Below are 27,236 nucleotides of genomic sequence, written 5' to 3'. Positions count from 1 at the left end.
TCCACGGGGAAAATGAACATCGTGTTTCATTTTCCCCGTGGACTCATAGGAATATATATATATATATATATATATATATATATATATATATATATATATATATATATATATATATATATAACGCTGGTTACTCATGTATTACATGTTTCAGGCCTGTCAACTGTCATGGGTCATTAAGGACGTCAAAAGCCACATCCACTAACCGAAAAACCTCCTCACCTTCTGTTGTTGGTCAAGATGATATGTGACCCATTCATTCCGTTCCCGGGTGTAGTGGACGAGACGTGCTATAAGGAAGTTATGGACATGAACAGATACATCTACTCACGACACCTAGATATTCTGCTTCTTTAACATTCATGTGTATCATCAAATTAATGGCAGTCGTCAGCAATAATAACAGTCAGAGTCGGAACAATCAACAATAGATTAACCAACAACAGTTGTCTAGAAAAAGAAATTCCTCTTTTCTACTGCAGAACCAAGTATACTATTACACAAGGATGAATAGCATATATACGAGGTGAAGCACTTCACATTTTACGCAACACACACACATCCACCTATGATCCCACTACACTGCAGTTACCAACTGGTCAACCTGTGCCAATAATGGCACCCCGAGCACACACACTCTCGACCTATGCCAGTAACGGCACACCCGAGATCGGTCTGTCATACACCCGAGCTCCTGCCAAGATTAGTCTTGACGAATCTATACACACGATACTTCAGTAACATCTTCAGTTAACAAGTATAAACTGCTTTTCTTACTGGCTTTTCAGGTAACTTCTCCCGGCTCTCCAGACCAGAACCGACCAAACAAACAATTAGAAAAGGCGCGAAGGGAACGACGGAACAAAATGTAACCTGAAGCCCGACACATGACACACAAAGGTGCTATTATTAGCCTCAGCCTACCTGGGAGTCCTTGGTAATTGGTTGGGGAAAATATATATAAATGTCGAGTTCTAGTGAAGTCTGATATGTTGTGATAATGTTCCGCGAATATAAAACACCACGATATATATATATATATATATATATATATATATATATATATATATATATATATATATATATATATATATATATATATATGAAATCGCACTTCAGTAGTAGTTTATATGATTTTATTCAACATGTAATTTTTCTGTACATGTTAAATAGGATTATATGATACCGATTTAACGCAGGTCTGAGGCACTTTACAGAAGGATTTCCAAACATTTCACTGCGCTGATGTAGGATTTTCTATCTAGCACTTTTTTCATATTCTACGTAGGACTTGATACACCTAAAGGATTATTGATATAGATTTTGTTGGCGATATGTACTACATTTATGTTGTGTATTGTATATGTACAATTATCTACATTTTTCTTTTTAACTGAGCCGACTTGTGTACATACATCAAAAGATTGCGTATGAAGCGTCCTGACTGTTCTTCACTGCTGTGATATTCCTCTCGTTATCCTCTTACTACTAACTTCATCCTCGCTTCATACTCTTTTTCCACCGTTCTCTCTCTCTCTCTCTCTCTCTCTCTCTCTCTCTCTCTCTCTCTCTCTCTCTCTCTCTCTCTCTCTCCAAGCACACAAGAAATCTTTGTCATTTTCCGTGTATTTTTCAGTGTTTTGTGTCCTCTGTGTCAACCCCTTTCCAAGAGTTATCGTCACTTCTTCATCCATCCCTCTCTTCTCTACTTGTAACCTGTGATGTAAAGTATAAAGTTAAGGATACCTGATTATATTCTATCCAGAGCATTTTCTAACGTTGTTAAAGTTTACATACAAAAAATTTTGAGGTAGATGATACTGAATGCACAGGATTTATGTAAATTCTTCATCAGTTTAGAAATACTTCTTTATAGCTTCGCTAAATATCAAGTGTGAGAAATGGTGGACAGATTTCACTACAAACAAACGGTGTATTAGTTAGCATCGTAGTCTATGAATCAGCAGGTGTGGGTTGGGTCACGTACCGTCAGTTGGCTCACAGCCAACTGAAAGTTCTCCTTTGGGGTTGGTCGATATAAGAGTATCTGGGGTAAGCGGTTTGATATGTATTTGTTTGGTCCTGACACCACCATGTAGGCGAGAGAAATAATTCGATATATATATATATATATATATATATATATATATATATATATATATATATATATATATATATATATATATTTTTTATACTTTGTCGCTGTCTCCCGCGTTTGCGAGGTAGCGCAAGGAAACAGACGAAAGAAATGGCCCAACCCACCCCCATACACATGTATATACATACGTCCACACACGCAAATATAGATACCTACACAGCTTTCCATGGTTTACCCCAGACGCTTCACATGCCTTGATTCAATCCACTGACAGCACGTCAACCCCGGTATACCACATCGCTCCAATTCACTCTATTCCTTGCCCTCCTTTCACCCTCCTGCATGTTCAGGCCCCGATCACACAAAATCTTTTTCACTCCATCTTTCCACCTCCAATTTGGTCTCCCTCTTCTCCTTGCTCCCTCCACCTCCGACACATATATCCTCTTGGTCAATCTTTCCTCACTCATCCTCTCCATGTGCCCAAACCACTTCAAAACACCCTCTTCTGCTCTCTCAACCACGCTCTTTTTACTTCCACACATCTCTCTTACCCTTACGTTACTCACTCGATCAAACCATCTCACACCACACATTGTCCTCAAACATCTCATTTCCAGCACATCCATCCTCCTGCGCACAACTCTATCCATAGCCCACGCCTCGCAACCATACAACATTGTTGGAACCACTATTCCTTCAAACATACCCATTTTTGCTTTCCGAGATAATGTTCTCGACTTCCACACATTCTTCAAGGCCCCCAGAATTTTCGCCCCCTCCCCCACCCTATGATCCACTTCCGCTTCCATGGTTCCATCCGCTGCCAGATCCACTCCCAGATATCTAAAACACTTCACTTCCTCCAGTTTTTCTCCATTCAAACTCACCTCCCAATTGACTTGACCCTCAACCCTACTGTACCTAATAACCTTGCTCTTATTCACATTTACTCTTAACTTTCTTCTTCCACACACTTTACCAAACTCAGTCACCAGCTTCTGCAGTTTCTCACATGAATCAGCCACCAGCGCTGTATCATCAGCGAACAACAACTGACTCACTTCCCAAGCTCTCTCATCCCCAACAGACTTCATACTTGCCCCTCTTTCCAAAACTCTTGCATTTACCTCCCTAACAACCCCATCCATAAACAAATTAAACAACCATGGAGACATGACACACCCCTGCCGCAAACCTACATATATATATATATATATATATATATATATATATATATATATATATATATATATATATATATATATATATATATATATAAAGAGAGAGAGAGAGAGAGAGAGAGAGAGAGAGAGAGGGGGGGGGGGGGGCGTAAGTACCCAGGTAAGAGTGGACGTGGCAGCCGATGGAACCATATATCCTACAGTGAATCATACAATAAAAGAAGGCTTGCGTCTAGATGCATTAAGGAGCGTGTGGAAGGAAAGGGTAGTTTATGGGAAGGCAGATATAGTACTCCCAATATTGTTGTATGGACCTTAGTCTTAGGCCTTCAATGCAAAGAGTGGAAATGAAAGGTGGAAGGACGTCGAGTGGTGCAAGTAGGGGTGATCGTGTCAGTGGTGTAGTGTTATGTACAATCTGACAGACGAAGCTCACCAAGTTGTGCTGAAATGTTTCGGCCATTCGTAGAGCGGAAAAAGACTGGACGCCAGAGGACGGGTAAGAGAAACCAGATGACAGGTAGGGTACAACCGGATCTATTATGGGTCAGAGGTGGAGGTATCAAGGGAAGAGGGGGAGACGGAGGACGAGAGGGAAGGATGGAGAGAAAGAGGCTTTGAATCATCGGACCCGAACATACAAGAGTGAGAGGCGCTCATTGAACACACGGAAATGGAGCGATGTGATACTGTCAATGGACTGAACTAGAACATGTGAAGAAGTCATGGAAAATCACGGGAAAAATCCGTGGTGTTTAGCTGTGTTAAGGGGTTAGCTGCGAGTGGATATTAAACGAAGCCGTTCTCTGTTTGTGGCGGTACCTGGGTACGCAAGAAGCTGTATATATATATATATATATATATATATATATATATATATATATATATATATATATATATATATATATACTTTCTCATGATTAAGTAAAAGTATAGTAAAATGAACATAGCAAAAATACTGATTTTCAGGTAAACACGGGAGATTCCATTTTAAGTGAGTCTGCCTTAACAATGCCACTCCACTCTCCCTGGACGAACCACCACGGTACGAGTAAGGATTAAGGTCAACGTTCTGGTAGGAGCTTTATCACGCTCCTGAGCCTTTGTAAGCTCCTCTGGTGCTGTCCTTTGTTCTTCTGGTAATGATGACCCTTCAGAAGTAGGTTGAGTTTTGTTGGCGTTGAGTCTGTTGTTGGCAGGGCTGCTGATAATAGCGGTTGTCATAACTACTAGTACGACTTTTACTCATCCTACTTCTACTTACAGTAGTTAAGGATCATAATGATAGGGTTCTATTCGTAACAACAATATTTGATTTGTTTCACAATAAGATTCGTAAACGAGTCAACAAAAACAAGATCTTACGTGTACAGAGATACGCGTGTCGTGAGGGAGGGTCTGGTGCTGGCCTCACTGCCCACACAGCAGCTCCCACTGGTCATATCATCAAAGGCAGATGACAAAGGGACACAGATCGCTCCTGTCGTTCCTTGTACATCGAGAATAGCAGGAGAAATTCGCTTTGACGAAGGGATACAATATTGGTGTTCTTATTATCTATAAATGTATAGTCTTGTATAGCTTACAACTTAGGCATTTAACATTGTAGCAATAAAATTTTATTCGTAGATGTTGTATATCTCGAGATCTTTCAGAAGATGTCTAACACTTGAGCACGAGGGTACGACCCATGGGTAACGTGGCGTGACTTCTGATCTGTTGCTTGAAAGGTTCAGGTCAAAGGCCATTCCATTACCCCACAGGATCATACCATCTTGTTCACATGGTTATGTTAAGTCACAGATGCAAGTTATAGCGAACATTTACGGCGGATACAATGACAATAGATTTGAGTCCATTCCAAATTGCCATAATGAAGAATATCAAAAACACGTACAAAATCATTTTTCGTACTGCTATTACTTTCAATGTTATTAGTTAAATTCGTAGATAAGACGGTCAACCTGTAGGACATGGAAACTAGCGGTTAGGCTCAACGTAATGCACGTACAAAACTTTACATCCCTTACGAGGAACTGCTGTAGACTGTGCAGTCGCTTGCCACTAGTTAAGCAGTTAACTGCAAGCAACTCCTCAGTTGGTGTAGAAGAGTAAAGAGGTTAAAGGTACACATCATCAACATTGTCTAAACAAGAATTTTTCTATGGTATTCAATAACTCTAATGATGATAGATCATTACAGAGAGAGAGAGAGAGAGAGAGAGAGAGAGAGAGAGAGAGAGAGAGAGAGAGAGAGAGACAGAGAGAGAGAATTACAGCGGATCCCAAGCAATTCTCTGCTGAGCTACAAACCTCAGATAAAAGAGCTAGAATTCTATAATTTGTTTCCCTTCTCTGCAAAGTTTTGGAAACATTTATAATCATTTTCTAAATATATTTTGATGTCATTGAATTATTTCCCAGTTACAAGCGGCTGAAGAACATAATTCACGTTATGAAAATGTCTTTGGGTCTAAGATTTTAAGAGGTGGACTAAAGTTCCTGTTACACTGTAAATTAATTACTTCTTTCAGAACTGAAAAAGATGTTTCAGTGAACTTTCTTGACCCCTAAATCATGAACCGTGGTAACAAGGGCACGTATGCAGCTGTATTATGTACACTTTATATTTCAAGTTTCCTTTATTGATGGCTGTAACTTAAGTAACGTCATTGATGAACCGGAAGCTGACAGACGTAAAGCCCAAGTTACAAACCACCCAACCCACCAGCCAATCTAATCAGGAAATGATAGATGTGTAACCTATCGAGCCTAGCTAGTGTTGTGGCAACAATGATCACCAGTGGCTTTCAGTTCAGTTATCTTTAAACAGTTTTCTTCCATAGAGAGACTGTGATGATATCAAGTCTTGGGGAATGAATAATGTACAGCATATGCATTAATAAAATGTTTACCATAAATACGAGGATGCCCCGAGTTTATTTTCTTTTGATGGTATTGGTGACATCCAACAGCTTAGCTTGTTATGGTATTTCAAGAGTCAACACCTGAAAGGTTTTATTAAGTCTACCACTGGTGGAGGCGCAGTATATTGTTACAATTTAATGTTGCATACATCGGTTTACCAATATAGTTCACTATTCTGTCGGGGAATTATAATAGCAGTGTGTTTACAAGTCAGTCAGGTATGCCTCCATTATTCTAACATAAAACCTATTGGCCAGACCGACTTAATTAGTATTCAGTAATGCAATCCATCAAACGCCTGTTTCAGTGGTCTGCTGGGCTGGTCCGGTTACAAGCTCAACACATCACTCATGATGATAATCGGTTAACAAGTGTATACGTTGGATATCAACGCGTGTGTTTCTTCTTTAGCTGTCCAGCCGTTGTGTGTGTCCGCACAATACCTCATATACTTCATTATCACAGGATATACTCTCCTTCACGCTCAGTAATATTATCTTGACCTGATCTTACACATTGTATCTCTGTATGGTCTTATAAATTTCTTTTAACATCTGACTGATATTAGAGTTGTGGTCAAAGTCTGATATGAGTGACCTTAATGCTGATAGTTGTAGAGCCCATCATACCAACAATCTGCAACCTTAAGACGATGAAAAATAACTCGTATATACAAAGAAGCTATCATAATTGGCCCGTGCCAGGCATGCACCCCGCGAATCTTTATATATATATATATATATATATATATATATATATATATATATATATATATATATATATATACATACATACACAACTGGCTTAGAGAGGTCGTTGACTCGTCAGAGCGTATACAACATGATAACAATAATGATGATAATACTAATAGTAATAACTGTCATAGGAGCAATTTTATCAGAAGCATAGTTACATAATTAAACATATCAAGTCCCCTGCGAGACATCCAAAAAAAAGTGTATTTGTAGCAGTTTCTCACTGTGGAGCAGGACATCATGTGACCTCACTGGCAAACTTGCTTGATCTAGCAAAAACTTGGCAACGTTATATATATCTACAGGTCAAGGCTGCGTGTCGAGCAGTTGTTTTTATGCGTGCAAGTGTGGGACAGTAACTTTTGAATGTAGGTTAAATTGATTCCCTGAGACACTGCGTTAAGAATATCTACTTTAGTCTCCGGTTTCTTAGAGTTTCCCCAGTTTGTTAGTCCATCTCTGTGTGTAGTAACATGATGACTTGACTTTTCATGATGCTTTCCTGGCGATCCAGGTCAACGAGGAAGTAATGCTAAAAGTGAGTCTGCCTTTTGTCACCTTGCGGGGTTTTGATTGTGATATATTAATAACATGATTGTACAAACATCCTTTCAAATCGAGAAAATCATTGTACTTCTCAATTCCAATCCTGTATGTGATAACACCTTTCTGCCCTCGACTGATGTTCTATACCACTCCACTTTTCTTGATGCTCGTTTGTTTCAGAATCTTCTTAATCTTGTTTACTTTTATGTAAACAGTCGACCATTCTGTCAATTGTCGTTGATAGCTTACCTCTTCCTTCTTAGTAAGTTCAAATTACTTCTGTCTATATAACTATTTCATTCAGGCTGGGTTGATACTAACAATATTTCGTTTCATAAAGTGTTTATCACTAAAAGGAATATCAAAACCGCATTTGTGTATGCGTAATAAGTTTAGGCTCCCCACAGAAGGAAGAATATAAAGAAAGAGTGACGAACAGCAATATAGGATCAAGGAGAGATTCACACCCAGTGGAAAAGTAAAGGCTCCTTTATAAAACTGAAGTTGATACTGAGCATTTCAGGGGAAATCGTTCATCTGGTGGACAAGACGGGAACTAAAGGTAGTGTCGGTGGTGTGAGAGGAGACGTTTTACAGCAATAAAAAAGGACAAATTGAATACAAGAAGTGACAAGGATGTGAATGCTGAAAATCCGAAGAAATGAGTTAGTATACCACAAGAGTGAAACTTCTTTACTGTACACACGAAAGTGTTTATCAAATAGGAAGTTATATCAAAGACGCAAATGCGCGGATGAAAATAGATATTCAACAATAACCCACAAACGTACATACGAGTTTGAACCGCCGACCTTTCTATCTATGGGTAATTTTCGCAAATTTTCACTGATGTGGCCAGGCGTCATAGGAAATTGTGGCAATTCCTTCCCCAGTTTCCACTATCCACCCAAGTTGCGCTCCTGTAGACTTTTAAGAAATGGAGAGACAGTGATTCAAAGTCAGCCGAGGACTGCTGCACCTGAGGAGGAGTTTGAATGGAATTACAAATATGACGATTTGACATACAATTATGTGCAATGTGAGAACACGTTACGTCAGGCTGACCATCACCTTCCAGACCTTAAGCAATACCTCTCAACCTTTTTGAAGTGATGCTTCAATACATGTGAACCTTTTGTGTCCCACCTTCGAGGGAAATTGTATCAATATTTGTTTATTGTTGGGGACAAGTACGTGCTCTTAGAAAACAAACAACAAAAACCGAAGAAAAACAGCTATAAACGTTTTAAACTAACCAGATAGATATAGCAAATACTGTAAAGAATCATCAGTTATCATGGCCATTCAGACCTGATAGTATATCAAACTTACGACACCCTCTCTACACGGAGTGTGTAGATTGCTTGACTGATACTGTAGCACCTTGCTTGGGCACCAGGATCTACAAGCCACCTCAATTTCTTCACTTTTCCATCATTCGTCTTCCTCACCGCGCTCCAAAGACTATTCAACTAACCTTCCAAATTCTTCAAGGATCGTACCGTCATGCTCAAGGGACGTACCGACGCGTCGTACTGAAGGATCGTACTGTCGTGCTTTTGGGTCATGCTCTTTTACCTAGAAGCTGCAGGAAATGTGGCGACCTCGACTGACCTACTTGGTAACAATAAAATCTATACTCTCGACATTTATTCTGTGGATCAGAAAACCAGAAAATACCGTGGTGTTGGCGCTTGATGAAAGAGTAAACTATCATTTAAGACTTACTGTAAGTGGAGATTTGGAAAACAAACCGATTTTGATTTATGTACAAAGTGGAGTGATAAAATCCTTTTGAATAAATGGAGAACGAGTTAGAATATTTTATTCAGACATTTTAAAAACAGATGTTTTTGTTGAAGGTTGGGAGGCAAATAATGAGACGAATCTGAGGAGGACGGACCGAGATCAGACGATGTTTGGACGACGGAGAGACGCAACTCACTCATAGGATGACAACTGTCGCCCTCACGGTAAAGCCACCACGGCTGACAGCTGAGAGAGAGAGAGAGAGAGAGAGAGAGAGAGAGAGAGAGAGAGAGAGAGAGAGAGAGAGAGCGCAAGTGAAGAGAGAAAACGAATGCTAAAATATGGAAGGAGATATAAATGAAGATAAGACAGATGAAGATCATAACAGGTGGCAACAATGGCTGATGAAAGGAAGGAAGGAAGGAAGAAGAGAAGGAGGAGTTAGAGGAGGTGAAAGAGGAGAGCTGTCCGAGGCCAGAGTTGGCCTGGGAAGGTACTATACTTGCCTCCAGACTAACACTATCGACCCGGCGCTGGTCGACCAATACAGTGTAATGTATTGTTCTCGTGAGGTGTAGACTACTGTGTTTCTAGGGATGGAACAGAGTGCTCTCTTGTACAATAATATTTATGATCTTTTTACGAGAAACACAATACTACAGAAGCATATTTGATCTAAGCATTAAAGCAACAGTGATGTTAATGGAGCTGCTTTACAAGTGATATAGATACAAATACATAAATGACATAGAAAGACGGGAAAGCACAGAAGTAAGATATAAGATAAGAGGATACAGCCAGATGAATGTGAAACAGTTGTCTAGAAACATTTCCTTGCAAACAACCACAAACACGACCTTATTTCAGCGAATCTACAAAGGAAATTCATCATTAAGATATGAATAAAGAAGTAACACCTGCCATTGTAACATAATTGGTTACCCTGATCCAGGTTACTGCACACAGGCACAAGCTATCCACAGCTCCAGGTATAATGAAGCAGTTGTTATTACAGGGACGAAGTATGGACGCTAACGCTTGGCCTCACGACGCTCAAGACTCGGGAGGCAGCAGCGTGCGCGGTAATGCAACGCCAGACAGAAGCCTGGCTGGCTATATCGTCAGGGAACAGACAAGCTGAAGATAAAGGTCAAGGACCAAGGAATGCTTCAGACTGGAACCTCGAATGAATTTCTCAACAGTAAGGTTGGAACATAGTGTTCAAATGTCAGGAGACGATCAATTTATCTTTCACTAATTGTGTTGTGCAGAGCAGTACATATTCCACACAAGCTTGAATGATATTAGTGTCCAAAGTGGGAGGTCGCATTTTAGGATGAACAGTCGGGGCAGAAGTCATCTGGGGAAGGACTAGCCATGGTGTTTCGGCTCAAGACTATCAGATCGTAGTGGGAAGCACTCATTCAACCTGCAATTTTTCTGATATCGATTCCTTACTCTTTTTCCTCTTCATTAGTCTTCAGAATAACGTAGAAAATATAGATGGGTTGATTACTTTTACACGGGGCATATATAGCTGCAAAATCATGAGGAATCAAATTCGTTTCTTGTCTTTTAACAGAAAATTAAGGATTATATCGCTTTGATATTAGCTTGCTTTTAAAACTTAAATATCATAGACTCTATCTCCGCTGCATAAAGTGTTCAGGGACGAGATTTCTACAAACTAGACTGTTTAAAGTACTTAACATGTTCTACGATTCTGTCGTGGCTGGTCGTGATTGGTCGTCCTCACCTGGTTTTTTGAGGCAATATCTTGGATGGTGTTGGCGCCGTCGGCAGAGAGACCAAGGCTTTGTACCAGAGCGTCACCAGTAGAGGGCTTCCGCTCAGCGAACACCACAGTATGGAAGGGCACCCGCTGCCTCCTGCTGCAGGAGGTCTCCTGTGACACAGTACTCAAGAACCCTCGAACCCTGGTCTGAGAGGAACCGTAGCGAGAACCTTGCCAACCTGCTGGAAGAAGGAAGTTCAAAATAGTTTTTTCTCTGTTTTCTTTTCTAATCATAAGAATATATTCAAAATGAGAAAACTAGACACTAATTACATGAAATTACATTTGTTTGGTAAAAGATAAATACAAAAAACATCAACCTTCTTTTTCCAAGAAGAATTAATTTTTTTTCTGTTGCTCTTTTCTCTTCGTGTCATGTTTTTTGGTGGATATATTCTTTGTGTTTAGAATTTCATTACTTCCCTTATATTTTTTTCTAAGACCGTCTGTAATATTGGCTACTTCCATCTTCCTAAAGAAGAAAAACAGTGATAAACTATTTAAGTTTCTGAGACAGGCTTCCTTTTTTCACAGACTAATTGCCCTCCGCCTGTTTTTCCTTCTTGATATGCATCATCAAAGCTTCCTGACACATTCTCTGGTCTCCCTCGTAATGTGATGAGCGTTAGCCCTATCAAAACATCGTCGTAGGTACTTTTGTTTTGGCATAGTCCTCCTCTTCTTCTATAACTGTATAATGTGGTCGTAACGTTTATATTACCCTGATGGCCGTCATCATACTTACATTAGCAGTGTACTCCTCTGTCCGAATTCAGTGATCCTCCCGCTTAATTGACTCAGGTTCCAAATTCGAATACGTTAGATGGAAAGTTTGGATCAAAGGAACAAAACTACTTGAATTTCCCACACAAAACGTCTCTACTTGTTATTGTTTATGTATGAAATGAGAAGTCAGCAGGAACTAGAAAGTAAACACTAACAAGACGGAAAATATTATTTTTTTCTAAGTAATAACCAGACGGGCTGAGCCCAGCTTGCCTATACTGGTGTTGATTTATGTGTGTATCACGCCACACATGATGCCCCTCTGGCTCCTGCTCCGCTCGCCATACGATGTTTTCACCCTTGTTAACGTACTTGCGCAAGGGATGGGGGCTCGAGAGCCCATCCCTTCCAATTACGCAGTGAAAAATGTTAACAAGAAGGAGATTATCAGCCTTTACCTTGACGGCTAAAGTGTACACAATCCGATATCATGAAATTTTACTGAACTTTTTTGCTAAATACGCAACAGGAAATAGATAAGTGATAGAAAAATTGATTTATGTTTAAAAGATTTATAAGATATAATGCTGTAATACCCCCTCCAATATTTGTATTTGCACTCAACTTTATAACATATTGTCTTATCATTACAATTGGTAAATATAATTGAAATTCAAGGTGGACTGTGTATTGCCTTCAAGATTTTTGGAACGCCTAAAGTTGCTCGTTGTTATTCCAATAGTGGGTATAACTTGGCGGTGACGTCTCTAGTAACACAGGCATTTGATCTACATAAAGTATAACTAACCTACAGCAATTTACACGAATCTGTAGATTATAACTTCCAAAAGTCTCTTCCGTTGACAAGTTACTCCAGCGTAGCGTGTTCTGGAGAAAAATCTATTCTTGAGGCGTCTTCTCCATTAGCGATGATGAAAGTAGTCGAAGGACTTTAAGTAATATTCTCTAAACTTTTCGTTTCTGTATGTTTCTGTATGTTCTTGGTAGCGCTGGTTTGTTATAGTGGCTAAACCTAAATCATTCAGTTACTGTTCCTCCAGTTACTCCTGGAAGAACCTCTCAAGAATCTTACGGTTTTAGTTTGTAACTTTTCAGTGCATGATCCTCTTTCAGCAGTGCGGTAGCGCTTAAGTAAGAGCTTCACATGGGCTGCATAGACCTGGAGCTCGATGAAAGCCTTCCAATGTCTGTATAAGGATGAGAGTACTCCTGTATATCTTACTGTACACAGGTAGAAATTGTAGAGATTGTAAGACAATGTCCACATCTCTTCGAATGAGACATCTTGCGACTTTTTCACCAGATCTCTACCAGTGTGTCTGCTCTCTCCCCACATCTTTAGAGGTTTTTTTGTTATTTATGGCTTCTGAGACGTGTTCAGACAACGAGAAAATGAAAAATGGATTCCCATGGATTCCTTGTCTTCACGACTGTGTCCGTAGTATTACGCTGGAGTCACATTTTCCCTCATTAATTTCTGTCAGGCCTGACTGGGTCGGCTGGTGGAGTATAATCGATATGAGAAAATTAGCAGCTAAAGAGATCTGCCATCGGCGTCCTTGATCATTCATCCCAAAGCACTATCTCTCTGAAGCCTTTTAAATCTCATACTATAACCATTATATCTTACCCTGTTATACAAGGGCCATATATATATATATATATATATATATATATATATATATATATATATATATATATATATATATATAAACTGGAGGAAGTGAAGTGTTTTAGATATCTGGGAGTGGATCTGTCAGCGGATGGAACCATGGAAGCGGAAGTGGATCATAGGGTGGGGGAGGGGGCGAAAATTTTGGGAGCCTTGAAAAATGTGTGGAAGTCGAGAACATTATCTCGGAAAGCAAAAATGGGTATGTTTGAGGGAATAGTGGTTCCAACAATGTTGTATGGTTGCGAGGCGTGGGCTATGGATAGAGATGTGCGCAGGAGGATGGATGTGCTGGAAATGAGATGTTTGAGGACAATGTGTGGTGTGAGGTGGTTTGATCGAGTAAGTAACGTAAGGGTAAGAGAGATGTGTGGAAATAAAAAGAGCGTGGTTGAGAGAGCAGAAGAGGGTGTTTTGAAATGGTTTGGGCACATGGAGAGAATGAGTGAGGAGAGATTGACCAAGAGGATATATGTGTCGGAGGTGGAGGGAACGAGGAGAAGAGGGAGACCAAATTGGAGGTGGAAAGATGGAGTGAAAAAGATTTTGTGTGATCGGGGCCTGAACATGCAGGAGGGTGAAAGGAGGGCAAGAAATAGAGTGAATTGGAGTCATGTGGTATACAGGGGTTGACGTGCTGTCAGTGGATTGAAGCAAGGCATGTGAAGCGTCTGGGGTAAACCATGGAAAGCTGTGGAGGTATGTATATTTGCGTGTGTGGACGTGTGTATGTACATGTGTATGGGGGGGGGGGGGGGGGGGGGGTTGGGCCATTTCTTTCGTCTGTTTCCTTGCGCTACCTCGCAAACGCGGGAGACAGCGACAAAGTATAAAAAAAAAAAAAAAAAAAATATATATATATATATATATATATATATATATATATATATATATATATATATATATATATATATATATATATATAGCGACAGCATTAATGGTGTTGAAACTATCGAACTCCTAAAGGTGTATAATTCAAATTGGTGGTTGTCATTTGACTCTGACGGTCTTGATGACGCTGGCAGTTGACAGGTTACCAACCAGTAACCATCCAACAGACTTTATTGTCATAAAAATCCTCTGCTGGTACTTGTGGCTTATGGGTATTGATCGACCTCATTATAGGACCTTTGGCCATGGTTTAAACACGGCTCGACTTAATGTAATCACGCCTCACCACTCTTAACCTAATGACTTAAGGTGATTAAGCTTCCTTAGACCTGCTTCACTGAGCCCGCAGCAGCACAATCATGTCTACCATTAGTGATTATGTGGCAAGGCCTCACGCTTAGCGTTGGATCAATGGGTCCTCAAGCCTTCACATTCTCCATCCTTGGTGTCTATATTGTCAAACAGATATTGAAGAGGTCCAAGTATTTGTTCCGTCTGTAAGGGTTTCACTAAAGAAAAATAGTCTCGGCTGGTATTATGGCAAGAATTTTTAATTGCAAGATTTCTATTTTGTAATGTGAAATGATTCGAGGACCAATGAACCAATTCAGTTTCACGGTGTGTCATCAATACAGGAAATAAAATGATAAAGTACATAAGTGTTGAGAGGAACTACGAAGACCTCAGTGATCCTGTATTATTCTCACACATCACAAGACCAACCAGTCCCGTCTCAACGTCTGAAGTCATTAGAGGAACTAACGTGGTACCATACTGTGACTATTGTTATTCAGTGTAGGGAAGAAGAGTCACTGGTTTCGTAGCACAACGTCTGATAACGACGGCTCTGGTTTCATGATGTGACGTTATTAGAGACGTAAGTCACCCCAGGTGACATCAATAGAGGAGAGACATCACACGCAGCTGGTGGGCAGGTGGCATCAGGCAATGATCAGTACTACAGTTACTCGCTAGGGATGATCTGTGTCACAAAGTGACGGTTAGCCATCGCAGGTGTTACTTATTGTTTATATATATATATATATATATATATATATATATATATATATATATATATATATATATATATAGTGGGAGTATTCTTAGATCTGTTAGAACGAAACGAGTAAACTGGAAACATTAAACCTGATACACAGAAATATACAGGAACTAAATGAGCAAAAAAAAAAAGACAATAAAAACTAATTCATATTTCATATATATATATATATATATATATATATATATATATATATATATATATATATATATATATATATATATATATATACATATATATATATATATATATATATATATATATATATTCTGGCTTTGTAATATTATGGATTCGTTTTTTATTACATCCCCCACACACACAAGAAAAAATGTCCATTTGATCGTTGAACACTGGCAACAGTATTCTGGGAATCAGCAAGACGGCTAGACGTATGTTTATATTACAAGAGCAAACACCTGAGATACGATGGCTAGTGAGCCAGAAGAAGTAACTGGGCTGTGTCATACGAGATCTGAGACACACCTTAGGTATACATCATGGAGACCTTCCCGAGCCAAGGTAATCCTAGCCTCTCACGCTTTGATGGATTACGTTAAGTATTGCGCTTTTACAGAGTCCGGTGGACTGGCAACGCTGAGTGAACATCTCTCGTTAGTTCGAGCAAAGCAGGAACGAAATATTTAGCCGATCAATCGACGTTTAATGATGTCCTACGTATGATCTGGCGAGTTACTTATCATCGGGAGCTGCTGAAGTATCGTTACCTGCCCCAGTTTGGCTTTACACAATGTTATCGTCAATCAATGGTGAACATCAGGCCGCTGGTACCTTTCCTGAAACTATTAACCATTTGCGAGATTACTTAACGAGATCAGATATGGATTTCCTTACTGTAGTGTTTACAGTGCTATCAGTTCAAACTTGGGCCCGACCGGGTTCGAATACTGAGCGCGGCAGTCGGTCTGTATCCAACCCATGTGTTCATCCTCACCATTCAGTTGTCCATGCCGTCTCAGCTACCATACAGAAATAATTATCAGTTGATAAACTTATGCCTTTGTCGAAAACAGATAAAACCACAGAAAATCTGCATTAATTTCTAAAAGCCGATCAGCAGAGCAACTAAACCAGCTACGATTAAAAGACAAAAAAAATCACACGGATACATTACACGTCATTTTCTACGCAGCGGAAACTCTTACAGCGAAAAGACTCGTAAGTTGTTGACAATATCCACCCGAGTGAAATCTGTTTTCAGCAGCTGGAATGGTCAAAGTATCTGGACGTGATATGATCTCACCAAACAAACTATCTGATTTTATCGACAAGAGAACTAGAGATGTTTTATTTACTGTTAGTGAAAACTGATTTTACGTATTCAGTTGACATTAGTTACCCTTTCATCTGTGTAATGGTAATGGTTGAGGTGGAGATAGACAGATACATAAGCTGATAACATCTGTTGTGCACAAACCTTTTTCGTCTCTTCTACACATGAACAGCATACATATTCAGTTATGAGTATATATTCACTTTTGCAGATGGGAGATATTTCTACCCTTTAAGTCAGAACATCATGTTTGAAACCTAGTGGAACAGCAACTTGCTTGGAAATGTAAAAACTGGAAAATAACTAACTTCTCTAACAATGGCAAGTTGACTCACCTGTATCACCGAGGATGGTGGAACACAGGTCCCTAAGTTGGTTCTCCTCTAAGTTTTCTTCAAGGTAGTCGTCCACAACCTCGATAGATGCAGCATGGAAGTCGATCCTTGGCACTACCTTGGTCGCCGCCACTCCTGCACCTTCAGGAACCTTGTTTATTTCAACCATCGTCTTAACTCCGGGTGTCGTAACTTCCTCCGCAGTGTCGTCGATGTTCGGGAGAGACTCGAGCTCTACCAGTGAGGTGATGAGCTGGTGGCTGGACGCCACTGTAATACAGGCGCCTCCATCCTCCTCCTTCTTGACGAAGGACTGATCTGTGTTACGCCAGAGGTCCTCAACGTCCACCTGTCCCGTCGTTTGGGGCGTCGTTTCTTGAGCGTCAGCGACAGTTCGTGTTGTATCGTTCCTCTTGTCGTCGTTGTCATCGTTGTTGTCGTCGTAGTGCCGGCTAGTGTCGTTACTGAGGGTGTCGCAGGATCGAGCGACGCTCGGTGCAAACAAACTGACTCGCCTCAGTATGTCTCCGTCCTCGTCAAAGCTGAAGATCGGTGCGCTAGGTAGGATCAGGCCCAGCAGTTCACTCTCGTTATCTTCGGTGAACATGGCGTCATTTTCGTTAGTGATTCTGTCTTTTATGGCGATGACGGCGCTCACCTTCCCAGACTCCAGCTGTGGGTCATCAGTCTCGACAGCGTCACCATTTATTCTTCCGTCTGTGTCCCTCGTATCTAGAGGACCTGGTTCGCCGTACATCATTTTGGGTTTGTGGAGGGCCACCCGCGAGATGTTGTCGAGGTCCAGGTGTCTGAGGTGGGCCACCTGGCCCAGCTGGTCCACGTGGTCCGCCATGAGAGTGGCCAGGGTGAGGAGGCTGGAGCGGTACACCGTCTGCAGCAGTGAGGGTCTGGGCTCCTGGGCCGGGCTGCTCATGTCTGCTGCACCATCCTCAGCCCAACTCGTCGTCAGCGGTGCGCAGCTCTGCCCACACTCACCTTGTAGTACACGGGGGAAATGATCGACACCTCTACTTGTATAGGAAACTGAGATGCTTGTGGCACAGTCGTTGTCTGACACGTTTACTTGTAAAGGACACACAGTGAAGGGAAATGTCTGACACCATTGATTGTATAGGACACCTGGGCTCTCGTGACACTTATGCTCGTATATCTTTCAGGAATATATGATCCTCGTTTTCTGCAGGGATAAGTCTGCCACTAATGAACATCTGCCAGAAATGGCTTATGGATAACTTACAACTTTCCCCATGAACGTAAACCTGAAAAGAAATCCAACATTAAATCTATATCAAACTAAGTTCACGTCGAGTCATTTTCTTAAATAATGCTATACGTCGTGCGTTTGTGTGTGTGTGTGTGTGTGTGTGTGTGTGTGTGTGTGTGTGTGTGTGTGTGTGTGTGTGTGTGTGTGTGTGTGTGTGTGTGTTTCTTTGTTCATCTCTCCCCATATACCACTCTTCCCACCTCACTCATCCCCTGCCTTCCACGACAATGTCTTACCAGTCGACCTGAAAATGTAATCATGGCACACCAGCAGCTGTGACGCAAGATCTTCATCACGTTTCAACGGACAATAAAAAAGACGTTTGGAAGTCAGCTGACTGAGTGACGTCGGTGTATCTGACGCAATGCGAACCGCAACACATCCTTCTCCTCAGAAAACACCACCTCAGGTACAGGGACGCCTCTCACAAAGTCTGTAAATAGATATTCACTCGAGTTCAGCCACATGCCTCTGCAGAGTGACAACCTACCGCCACAACGGCATCTTGTCTTTACATTTATTTTGTTACCAGAAATGGTCGAGATGAAGCAGCGTCAACAACAGTGTTGATAAGATTCAGAGCTAATTTTTAGTTAGACGAGAAGCTACAGTGCTGGCAACAGTGTTAGTTACAGACGAGAAGGTTTCTGTAATGTTGATTTACGTTGGTTGGACGAGTTGGTTTTTTGACGCTGTACTAAGCCTGACGTTAGTCATGTACGTACGGTAACTGATATTCTTAAGCACAACGACGTAACTCCAGGAAACTTAGAGAACATCAAGTTAACAGAGAAAAAAAAAGAAAAAAATTGATGTAAGCCTTTGTCTAGATGCAGACAGTGCTCTTGAGGTCAGCGACTTAAACGCCAGAGTTGTGCTGACTTGGTCATCTTTCATCACAAAGTTTAATACACTTAAGCTCAGTGAAGAAACCGTCTTAATTCACCGACTTGTCCAAGATATACTAACTCCTACAACACAAAGGCATTGAATCCAAACAGAACGAAACCTAACCGAAAACAATCATACTCAGAAGAGAGTTAATGTGATTCTTATGATGTTACGTGTGGAGTACAATGGTTAAAGATCCAGGGAAAGTTACTGGTCGTTATGAACGAGTTAGTTCACCCCGTAACCTTTGACCAGCGCCAGTGATAGCGTATGTAGTGTAATGGTGGAACTTTCTCTATTCTTATGTCCAAGAGTGAAATACGAGTAGGATATATTAAGCGAATGAACGATCACTACAATACAGATTGTATGCGTGTTCGTGACCTGGAGTGATGACCCATTAGGTAATCACTATACAGACATAAGTATCTGTTTTAACGGGCAGGGGTAATGATCATTACGTTGGTACTAAAACTGCGGACTGTCTGCGTGGGTTACCAGCTGAGCGTCAGGAAGAAGTGAATGTGATCATAACACGTTGTTCGTCTGGATCATCATCAACCAGGAGTGATGACCGGGTGGTCACGACAGCCGTTGGTCTCTGTGCTATTACCCAGGTATTGATCACCGCCGGCGAGGCTACCAGATTTTCTGTGACATTTGCGAGACGAGAACTTGTCTACACCTCTTCCGCTAGCGCCGCCTGTCAGCGTTTACCTCCTCCCCTGACCCACCAGGGTTGATGTTCAGGATATTTTCTGCAGGCGGATGTCCCCACTCACATCATCATCAACTTGCAGCATTTCATCTCGCCCTTCAGGCGTTCACACCCTCCTCAGCACCTTCTGCTACACACAACTCGCGGCGTAAGTTCGCATCTTCACCACCGATGGAAGTCACTCCTTCAGCTCTTCGTCTATTTCAATTTATTCTTCTCTTCATCAGCGTCATATTACCTCCTCCTTCACCCTCTTCACTCCCTCCCTCCCTCCACGACTAACTCCTTCCTCCTAATTCACATCACTTTCACACACCTTCCTTCTCAACAACTTGATGTTAGGTCACATCATCATCAACCTCCCACTTCATCATCATCAATAAACTTGACAAATATGGTCACACAGATCAGATGTTCCTAATACCAATCTTCGTCTTAAGACATATGTCTTCACGGAGGAGTCCACGAGGAAAGAAAAATGGAGAACCTGATGGTTCATGAGGAGGTTACCTGCTGGAAGATAGTAGCAATGTTCTGAGGTTATAGCCTTGTTTGTGGTAGTGGCTGCATAGTACAGCAGAAGGTTCCTCCCCACTCACCACTATAGATGGGGCCAAGACAGTTAACCAGAAGGCTCCTCTCCATCCACACTATAGATGAGCACAGAATAGTGAAGCAGAAGGCCCCCTTCTCATCTACCATTCCCTCTAGCACAACAGCCGTCGGAACTACGTACACACCGTGTAGTGTTGAGGGTAATCTGCCATGGAAAATCTAAGAAAGTATGAAATGGAAAAGTTGTTTTCTTGCGCTGACTACAGCGGGGCTCTCATTGGATGAGACTCGTATGTGAAACGAGAGAAAAAAAAATAATGCTATGAATTTGTCTATTTTTTTCTTTCTAAAACGGAAGTATTTACATATGTGATATGACTGAAGTATTTGTCTGAATTTGATGAGAAGGTACTGATGGTGTTCGCATTTACCCCATCTGGTGACGATATATTCCTGTGTTCTACAAAGCTGCGGCTAAAAAGCTTAGGCCTACATTGCTATTACATCTTCCACCTCTTCATTTCATACCATCATTTATTATTTCATACCATCATTTTATTACCATCATCTCTGGTCGTTGAATCTTTCTTCACGGTAAAGACATTTTTGTTTCTTATCTTGTCGCAGTTGTTTAGAATTCTGGAAACTTCAGACCTGCTCAAGAGTCCCCGATTTTTTTTAGAGAATGATTTTGGATTTCAAGAATCTTTCTTCATAAAGTTTATCTGTGACCGACGGAATTAGTTTTGTTGCCCTCCCCTACACTCGCTATAGCTGTTCTTCATGACTACACACACACACACACGGGAAGGCTGGGTGCATTGTTGTTATCTGGACTGCCAGAAAGCATTTGACGCCGTGCCACACACTCGTGTGGATCAACAAGAAGGAGTTAGTACGGGGAACTCCCTCACTTGGTAGGTTATCTTAATGACCTGATCACAACCTTCAACTGTTTAAAACAGGCTGATGACGTAGACAGGGAACACTTTTTCGAGAGATTAAGGGACAGAAGAATAAGAGGACATAGCAGAGAAAATAAAGGCGAAAAGATGTCAATAGTGTAAGTGTTACGGAAGAATAGAACAGTACGAGTGACGATATGTTGGATGGAACTTGCGGATATTTGATAAGTTGTGCGAAAGATAGATCCATTGTTCTTGTACAGGAGAGAATGTTCAAGAGGTGACGCCTGACGAGTGTAGAACTACCTCCTTCCCCGTATATTACAAATGAATCACACACACACACACACACACACACACACACACACACACACACACACACACACACACAACCTGTGAAGGTCACAATTCAATAATCTTCCAATTCACTGAATTTAACGCTCCGTCGGTTCCAGAAACTTCGGTCGCTCGAGGCTGCCGTCCTCCCCCCCCCCCCCCTCCCTTCCCCAAAACACCAGGCAGGGCACCTCTCCCCCATCCCATTACCTCCTTCCGCCTCATATTCTTTTTTTTCTCTCTCTCTTTTCATGTTGGAGGCTGCTTATGTTGTGCGGACTAAAGTCCTCACTGAGGCCTGTCCACAAATGAAACATAAGAAATGGGCCTAAGATATTTGAGAAATAAGGAAAGGAGAAAATATAATCGAGTGTTTTGGAGGAATTGAAAAAATTTGAAAAAAGATAGACATGAGACGGCAGAGTTCCAAAGCTTAGCGGTGTAATGAAAGAAAGAAACACCACAACAGCCCACATTCGAGTTGCTAGCGGCCACACAGTAATCACTGATGTAGTAGCTCGCCCATGAATATGTGGTCCAATTAATGGTAAGGGCACACAGGCAGCCGACTCTCGGGAGCTGAAACCAGAGTACTATCAATAGAAGATGGAAAATGTACCAACACTACGGCATAGGGCAAGCTGGTCCAATATTGAGATCAGACTGGGAAAAATCATATCGGATTGCTATGAACTCGACATTGTGTATTATGGACTTGTTGATAGAACCTTCCCAGATGTGAGAGCAGCACTCCACATAAGGACGATCTATCCCTGTTCACGAGAAAGAGAACACGACTCCCAGTTTCTCGGTGGCAGACTTAGCTATTTCTGTAACGTAAGGTTTCAGTGATAGATGAAACGTCATGATGATAGAGTATGAATAGTGGAATTATAGAGTCATTCAAAGTAGACAGGAAATGTACGAGAGGGTTTTTAGAATTTAGTCGAAAGATACTGAATTTCAGATGCGTATTACATCAGGCGACTGCTGCTTAAACCCCAGTGGGAAATTCTGTTCACATGTGGACTTATAAACGTAGTTGTGGTGATACGTACGTTGGTGAAGAGGAGGTAGACTGGGGTTATAAATGATGAAAAATACGGTGTCGAGTCGTCAGCATATCAACGTAAAACTGCACTTGATCTATTTTTGCTAGAAGGAAATCGTTGATAAAAGGAAGGAAGAACATAGTAGACAATAACAAACCTTGGACTACTCCTCCTCCATCCTCCTCCTCCTCCTCAACCTTCACTATCTACCTCACATCTTCCAGCATTAACTAACATCATTATATCCTGCAGCACGACGCACACACACCCACAGTTTCCTCAGGCGGAAAGTTGTCAGTATCAACATCCTCTGCCGTGGATCCTACGATGTTTTACTGTAAAGTATGACGCCACCAACGTGGCCAACCTGAGTCTAGTACGTGCTAACCCCTGTCTTAACCTCACGTGCTAACCCCTGTCTTAACCTCACGTGCTAACCCCTGTGTTAACCTCACGTGCTAACCCCTGTGGTAGCCTCACGTGCTAACCCTGTGGTACCTCACGTGCTAACCCCTGTGGTAGCCTCACGTGCTAACCCCTGTGGTAGCCTCACGTGCTAACCCCTGTGGTAGCCTCACGTGCTAACCCCTGTGTTAACCTCACGTGCTAACCCCTGTGTTAACCTCACGTGCTAACCCCTGTCTTAACCTCACGTGCTAACCCCTGTGTTAACCTCACGTGCTAACCCTGTGGTAGCTCACGTGCTAACCCCTGTCTTAACCTCACGTGCTAACCCCTGTGTTAACCTCACGTGCTAACCTGTGGTAGCCTCACGTGCTAACCCCTGTGGTAGCTCACGTGCTAACCCCTGTCTTAACCTCACGTGCTAACCCCTGTGGTAGCTCACGTGCTAACCCCTGTGTAGCCTCACGTGCTAACCCCTGTGGTAGCCTCACGTTGCTAACCCCTGTGGTAGCTCACGTGCTAACCCCTGTGTAGCCTCACGTGCTAACCCCTGTGTTAACCTCACGTGCTAACCCCTGTCTTAACCTCACGTGCTAACCCTGTGGTAGCTCACGTGCTAACCCCTGTCTTAACCTCACGTGCTAACCCCTGTGGTAGCCTCACGTGCTAACCCCTGTCTTAACCTCACGTGCTAACCCCTGTCTTAACCTCACGTGCTAACCCTGTGGTAGCTCACGTGCTAACCCCTGTGGTAGCCTCACGTGCTAACCCCTGTGTTAACCTCACGTGCTAACCCCTGTGGTAGCTCACGTGCTAACCCCTGTGTAGCCTCACGTGCTAACCCCTGTCTTAACCTCACGTGCTAACCCCTGTCTTAACCTCACGTGCTAACCCCTGTCTTAACCTCACGTGCTAACCCCTGTGGTAGCCTCACGTGCTAACCCTGTGGTAGCCTCACGTGCTAACCCCTGTGTTAACCTCACGTGCTAACCCTGTGGTAGCTCACGTGCTAACCCCTGTGTAGCCTCACGTGCTAACCCTGTGGTAGCTCACGTGCTAACCCCTGTGGTAGCCTCACGTGCTAACCCCTGTCTTAACCTCACGTGCTAACCCCTGTGGTAGCTCACGTGCTAACCCCTGTCTTAACCTCACGTGCTAACCCCTGTCTTAACCTCACGTGCTAACCCCTGTGTAGCCTCACGTGCTAACCCCTGTGGTAGCCTCACGTGCTAACCCCTGTGGTAGCTCACGTGCTAACCCCTGTCTTAACCTCACGTGCTAACCCCTGTGTAGCCTCACGTGCTAACCCCTGTGTTAACCTCACGTGCTAACCCCTGTGGTAGCCTCACGTGCTAACCCCTGTGGTAGCCTCACGTGCTAACCCTGTGGTAGCTCACGTGCTAACCCCTGTGGTAGCTCACGTGCTAACCCCTGTGGTAGCTCACGTGCTAACCCCTGTGGTAGCCTCACGTTGCTAACCCCTGTGGTAGCTCACGTGCTAACCCCTGTGTTAACCTCACGTGCTAACCCTGTGGTAGCTCACGTGCTAACCCCTGTCTTAACCTCACGTGCTAACCCCTGTCTTAACCTCACGTGCTAACCCTGTGGTAGCCTCACGTGCTAACCCTGTGGTAGCTCACGTGCTAACCCCTGTCTTAACCTCACGTGCTAACCCCTGTCTTAACCTCACGTGCTAACCCCTGTCTTAACCTCACGTGCTAACCCCTGTCTTAACCTCACGTGCTAACCCCTGTGTAGCCTCACGTGCTAACCCCTGTGGTAGCCTCACGTGCTAACCCCTGTCTTAACCTCACGTGCTAACCCCTGTGTTAACCTCACGTGCTAACCCCTGTGTAGCCTCACGTGCTAACCCCTGTCTTAACCTCACGTGCTAACCCTGTGGTAGCTCACGTGCTAACCCCTGTCTTAACCTCACGTGCTAACCCTGTGGTAGCCTCACGTGCTAACCCCTGTGGTAGCCTCACGTTGCTAACCCCTGTGGTAGCTCACGTGCTAACCCCTGTCTTAACCTCACGTGCTAACCCCTGTGTAGCCTCACGTGCTAACCCCTGTGTTAACCTCACGTGCTAACCCCTGTGGTAGCCTCACGTGCTAACCCTGTGGTAGCCTCACGTGCTAACCCCTGTCTTAACCTCACGTGCTAACCCTGTGGTAGCCTCACGTGCTAACCCCTGTCTTAACCTCACGTGCTAACCCCTGTGGTAGCTCACGTGCTAACCCCTGTGTTAACCTCACGTGCTAACCCCTGTGTAGCCTCACGTGCTAACCCCTGTGTTAACCTCACGTGCTAACCCCTGTGGTAGCCTCACGTGCTAACCCTGTGGTAGCCTCACGTGCTAACCCCTGTGGTAGCTCACGTGCTAACCCCTGTGGTAGCTCACGTGCTAACCCCTGTGGTAGCCTCACGTGCTAACCCCTGTGGTAGCCTCACGTGCTAACCCCTGTGGTAGCCTCACGTGCTAACCCCTGTGGTAGCCTCACGTGCTAACCCCTGTGGTAGCCTCACGTGCTAACCCCTGTGGTAGCCTCACGTGCTAACCCCTGTGGTAGCCTCACGTGCTAACCCCTGTGGTAGCCTCACGTGCTAACCCCTGTCTTAACCTCACGTGCTAACCCCTGTGGTAGCCTCACGTGCTAACCCCTGTGTAGCCTCACGTGCTAACCCCTGTGGTAGCCTCACGTGCTAACCCCTGTGGTAGCCTCACGTGCTAACCCTGTGGTAGCTCACGTGCTAACCCCTGTCTTAACCTCACGTGCTAACCCCTGTGTTAACCTCACGTGCTAACCCCTGTGTAGCCTCACGTGCTAACCCTGTGGTAGCTCACGTGCTAACCCCTGTGTAGCCTCACGTGCTAACCCCTGTGGTAGCCTCACGTGCTAACCCCTGTGGTAGCTCACGTGCTAACCCCTGTGGTAGCCTCACGTTGCTAACCCCTGTGTTAACCTCACGTGCTAACCCTGTGGTAGCCTCACGTGCTAACCCTGTGGTAGCCTCACGTGCTAACCCCTGTGGTAGCTCACGTGCTAACCCCTGTGGTAGCTCACGTGCTAACCCCTGTGGTAGCCTCACGTGCTAACCCCTGTGGTAGCCTCACGTGCTAACCCCTGTGGTAGCTCACGTGCTAACCCCTGTGTAGCCTCACGTGCTAACCCCTGTGGTAGCTCACGTGCTAACCCCTGTGGTAGCCTCACGTGCTAACCCCTGTCTTAACCTCACGTGCTAACCCTGTGGTAGCCTCACGTGCTAACCCCTGTGGTAGCTCACGTGCTAACCCCTGTGTAGCCTCACGTGCTAACCCCTGTGTAGCCTCACGTGCTAACCCCTGTGGTAGCTCACGTGCTAACCCCTGTGGTAGCTCACGTGCTAACCCCTGTGGTAGCCTCACGTGCTAACCCCTGTGTAGCCTCACGTGCTAACCCTGTGGTAGCTCACGTGCTAACCCCTGTGTAGCCTCACGTGCTAACCCCTGTGGTAGCTCACGTGCTAACCCCTGTGGTAGCTCACGTGCTAACCCCTGTGGTAGCCTCACGTGCTAACCCTGTGGTAGCTCACGTGCTAACCCCTGTCTTAACCTCACGTGCTAACCCCTGTGGTAGCCTCACGTGCTAACCCCTGTGTAGCCTCACGTGCTAACCCCTGTCTTAACCTCACGTGCTAACCCCTGTGTTAACCTCACGTGCTAACCCCTGTGTAGCCTCACGTGCTAACCCCTGTGTTAACCTCACGTGCTAACCCCTGTGGTAGCCTCACGTTGCTAACCCCTGTGGTAGCTCACGTGCTAACCCCTGTCTTAACCTCTGTGTTAGTGTTCCGAATCACTACTTGCCAGTGCACAGACTCTGCAAAGTGTGGGTTTACCGAGGCCAGTGATACTGATGGTGGGGAGCGACGTGCGTGAGCCTAGCCAATTGGACTGAACCAGATCTGCCAGAGGCCGGGGAAGCGACACGTCATGGGAGTCAGCTGGACTGGTTCTTTCGCGTCCATTGACCTTGAACCATCAATTTCCTAAGGAGAAG

At 43.4% G+C, this 27,236-nt stretch overlaps 1 protein-coding gene across 3 annotated transcripts in view; it reads right to left on the bottom strand.

Moving 5' to 3' along the window:
• Positions 1-27,236, bottom strand: part of LOC139749240 (uncharacterized) — a 37,040-nt gene that overhangs the window by 2,144 nt on the left and 7,660 nt on the right. Inside the window, exons 2-4 of one of the 3 annotated variants that reach the window (XM_071662966.1) lie at positions 17,049-18,328; positions 11,014-11,234; positions 6,314-8,487 (exon numbers count right to left, since the gene is read on the bottom strand). In XM_071662966.1, coding sequence (XP_071519067.1) covers positions 8,371-8,487; positions 11,014-11,234; positions 17,049-17,982 — 1,272 coding nt within the window. In that variant the 5' untranslated portion in view covers positions 17,983-18,328 and the 3' untranslated portion in view covers positions 6,314-8,370. Of the gene's footprint in view, positions 1-6,313; positions 8,488-11,013; positions 11,235-17,048; positions 18,329-27,236 lie in introns of those variants that run through there. The other 2 variants (XM_071662965.1, XM_071662964.1) reach the window with 2 other exon arrangements.

Source organism: Panulirus ornatus, chromosome 6 (genome assembly GCF_036320965.1).
Source record: "Panulirus ornatus isolate Po-2019 chromosome 6, ASM3632096v1, whole genome shotgun sequence".
Lineage (NCBI taxonomy): Eukaryota > Metazoa > Arthropoda > Malacostraca > Decapoda > Palinuridae > Panulirus > Panulirus ornatus.
The sequence above is the reverse complement of the archived record's forward strand: the minus strand, read 5'-3'. Positions and strand labels throughout refer to the sequence as shown.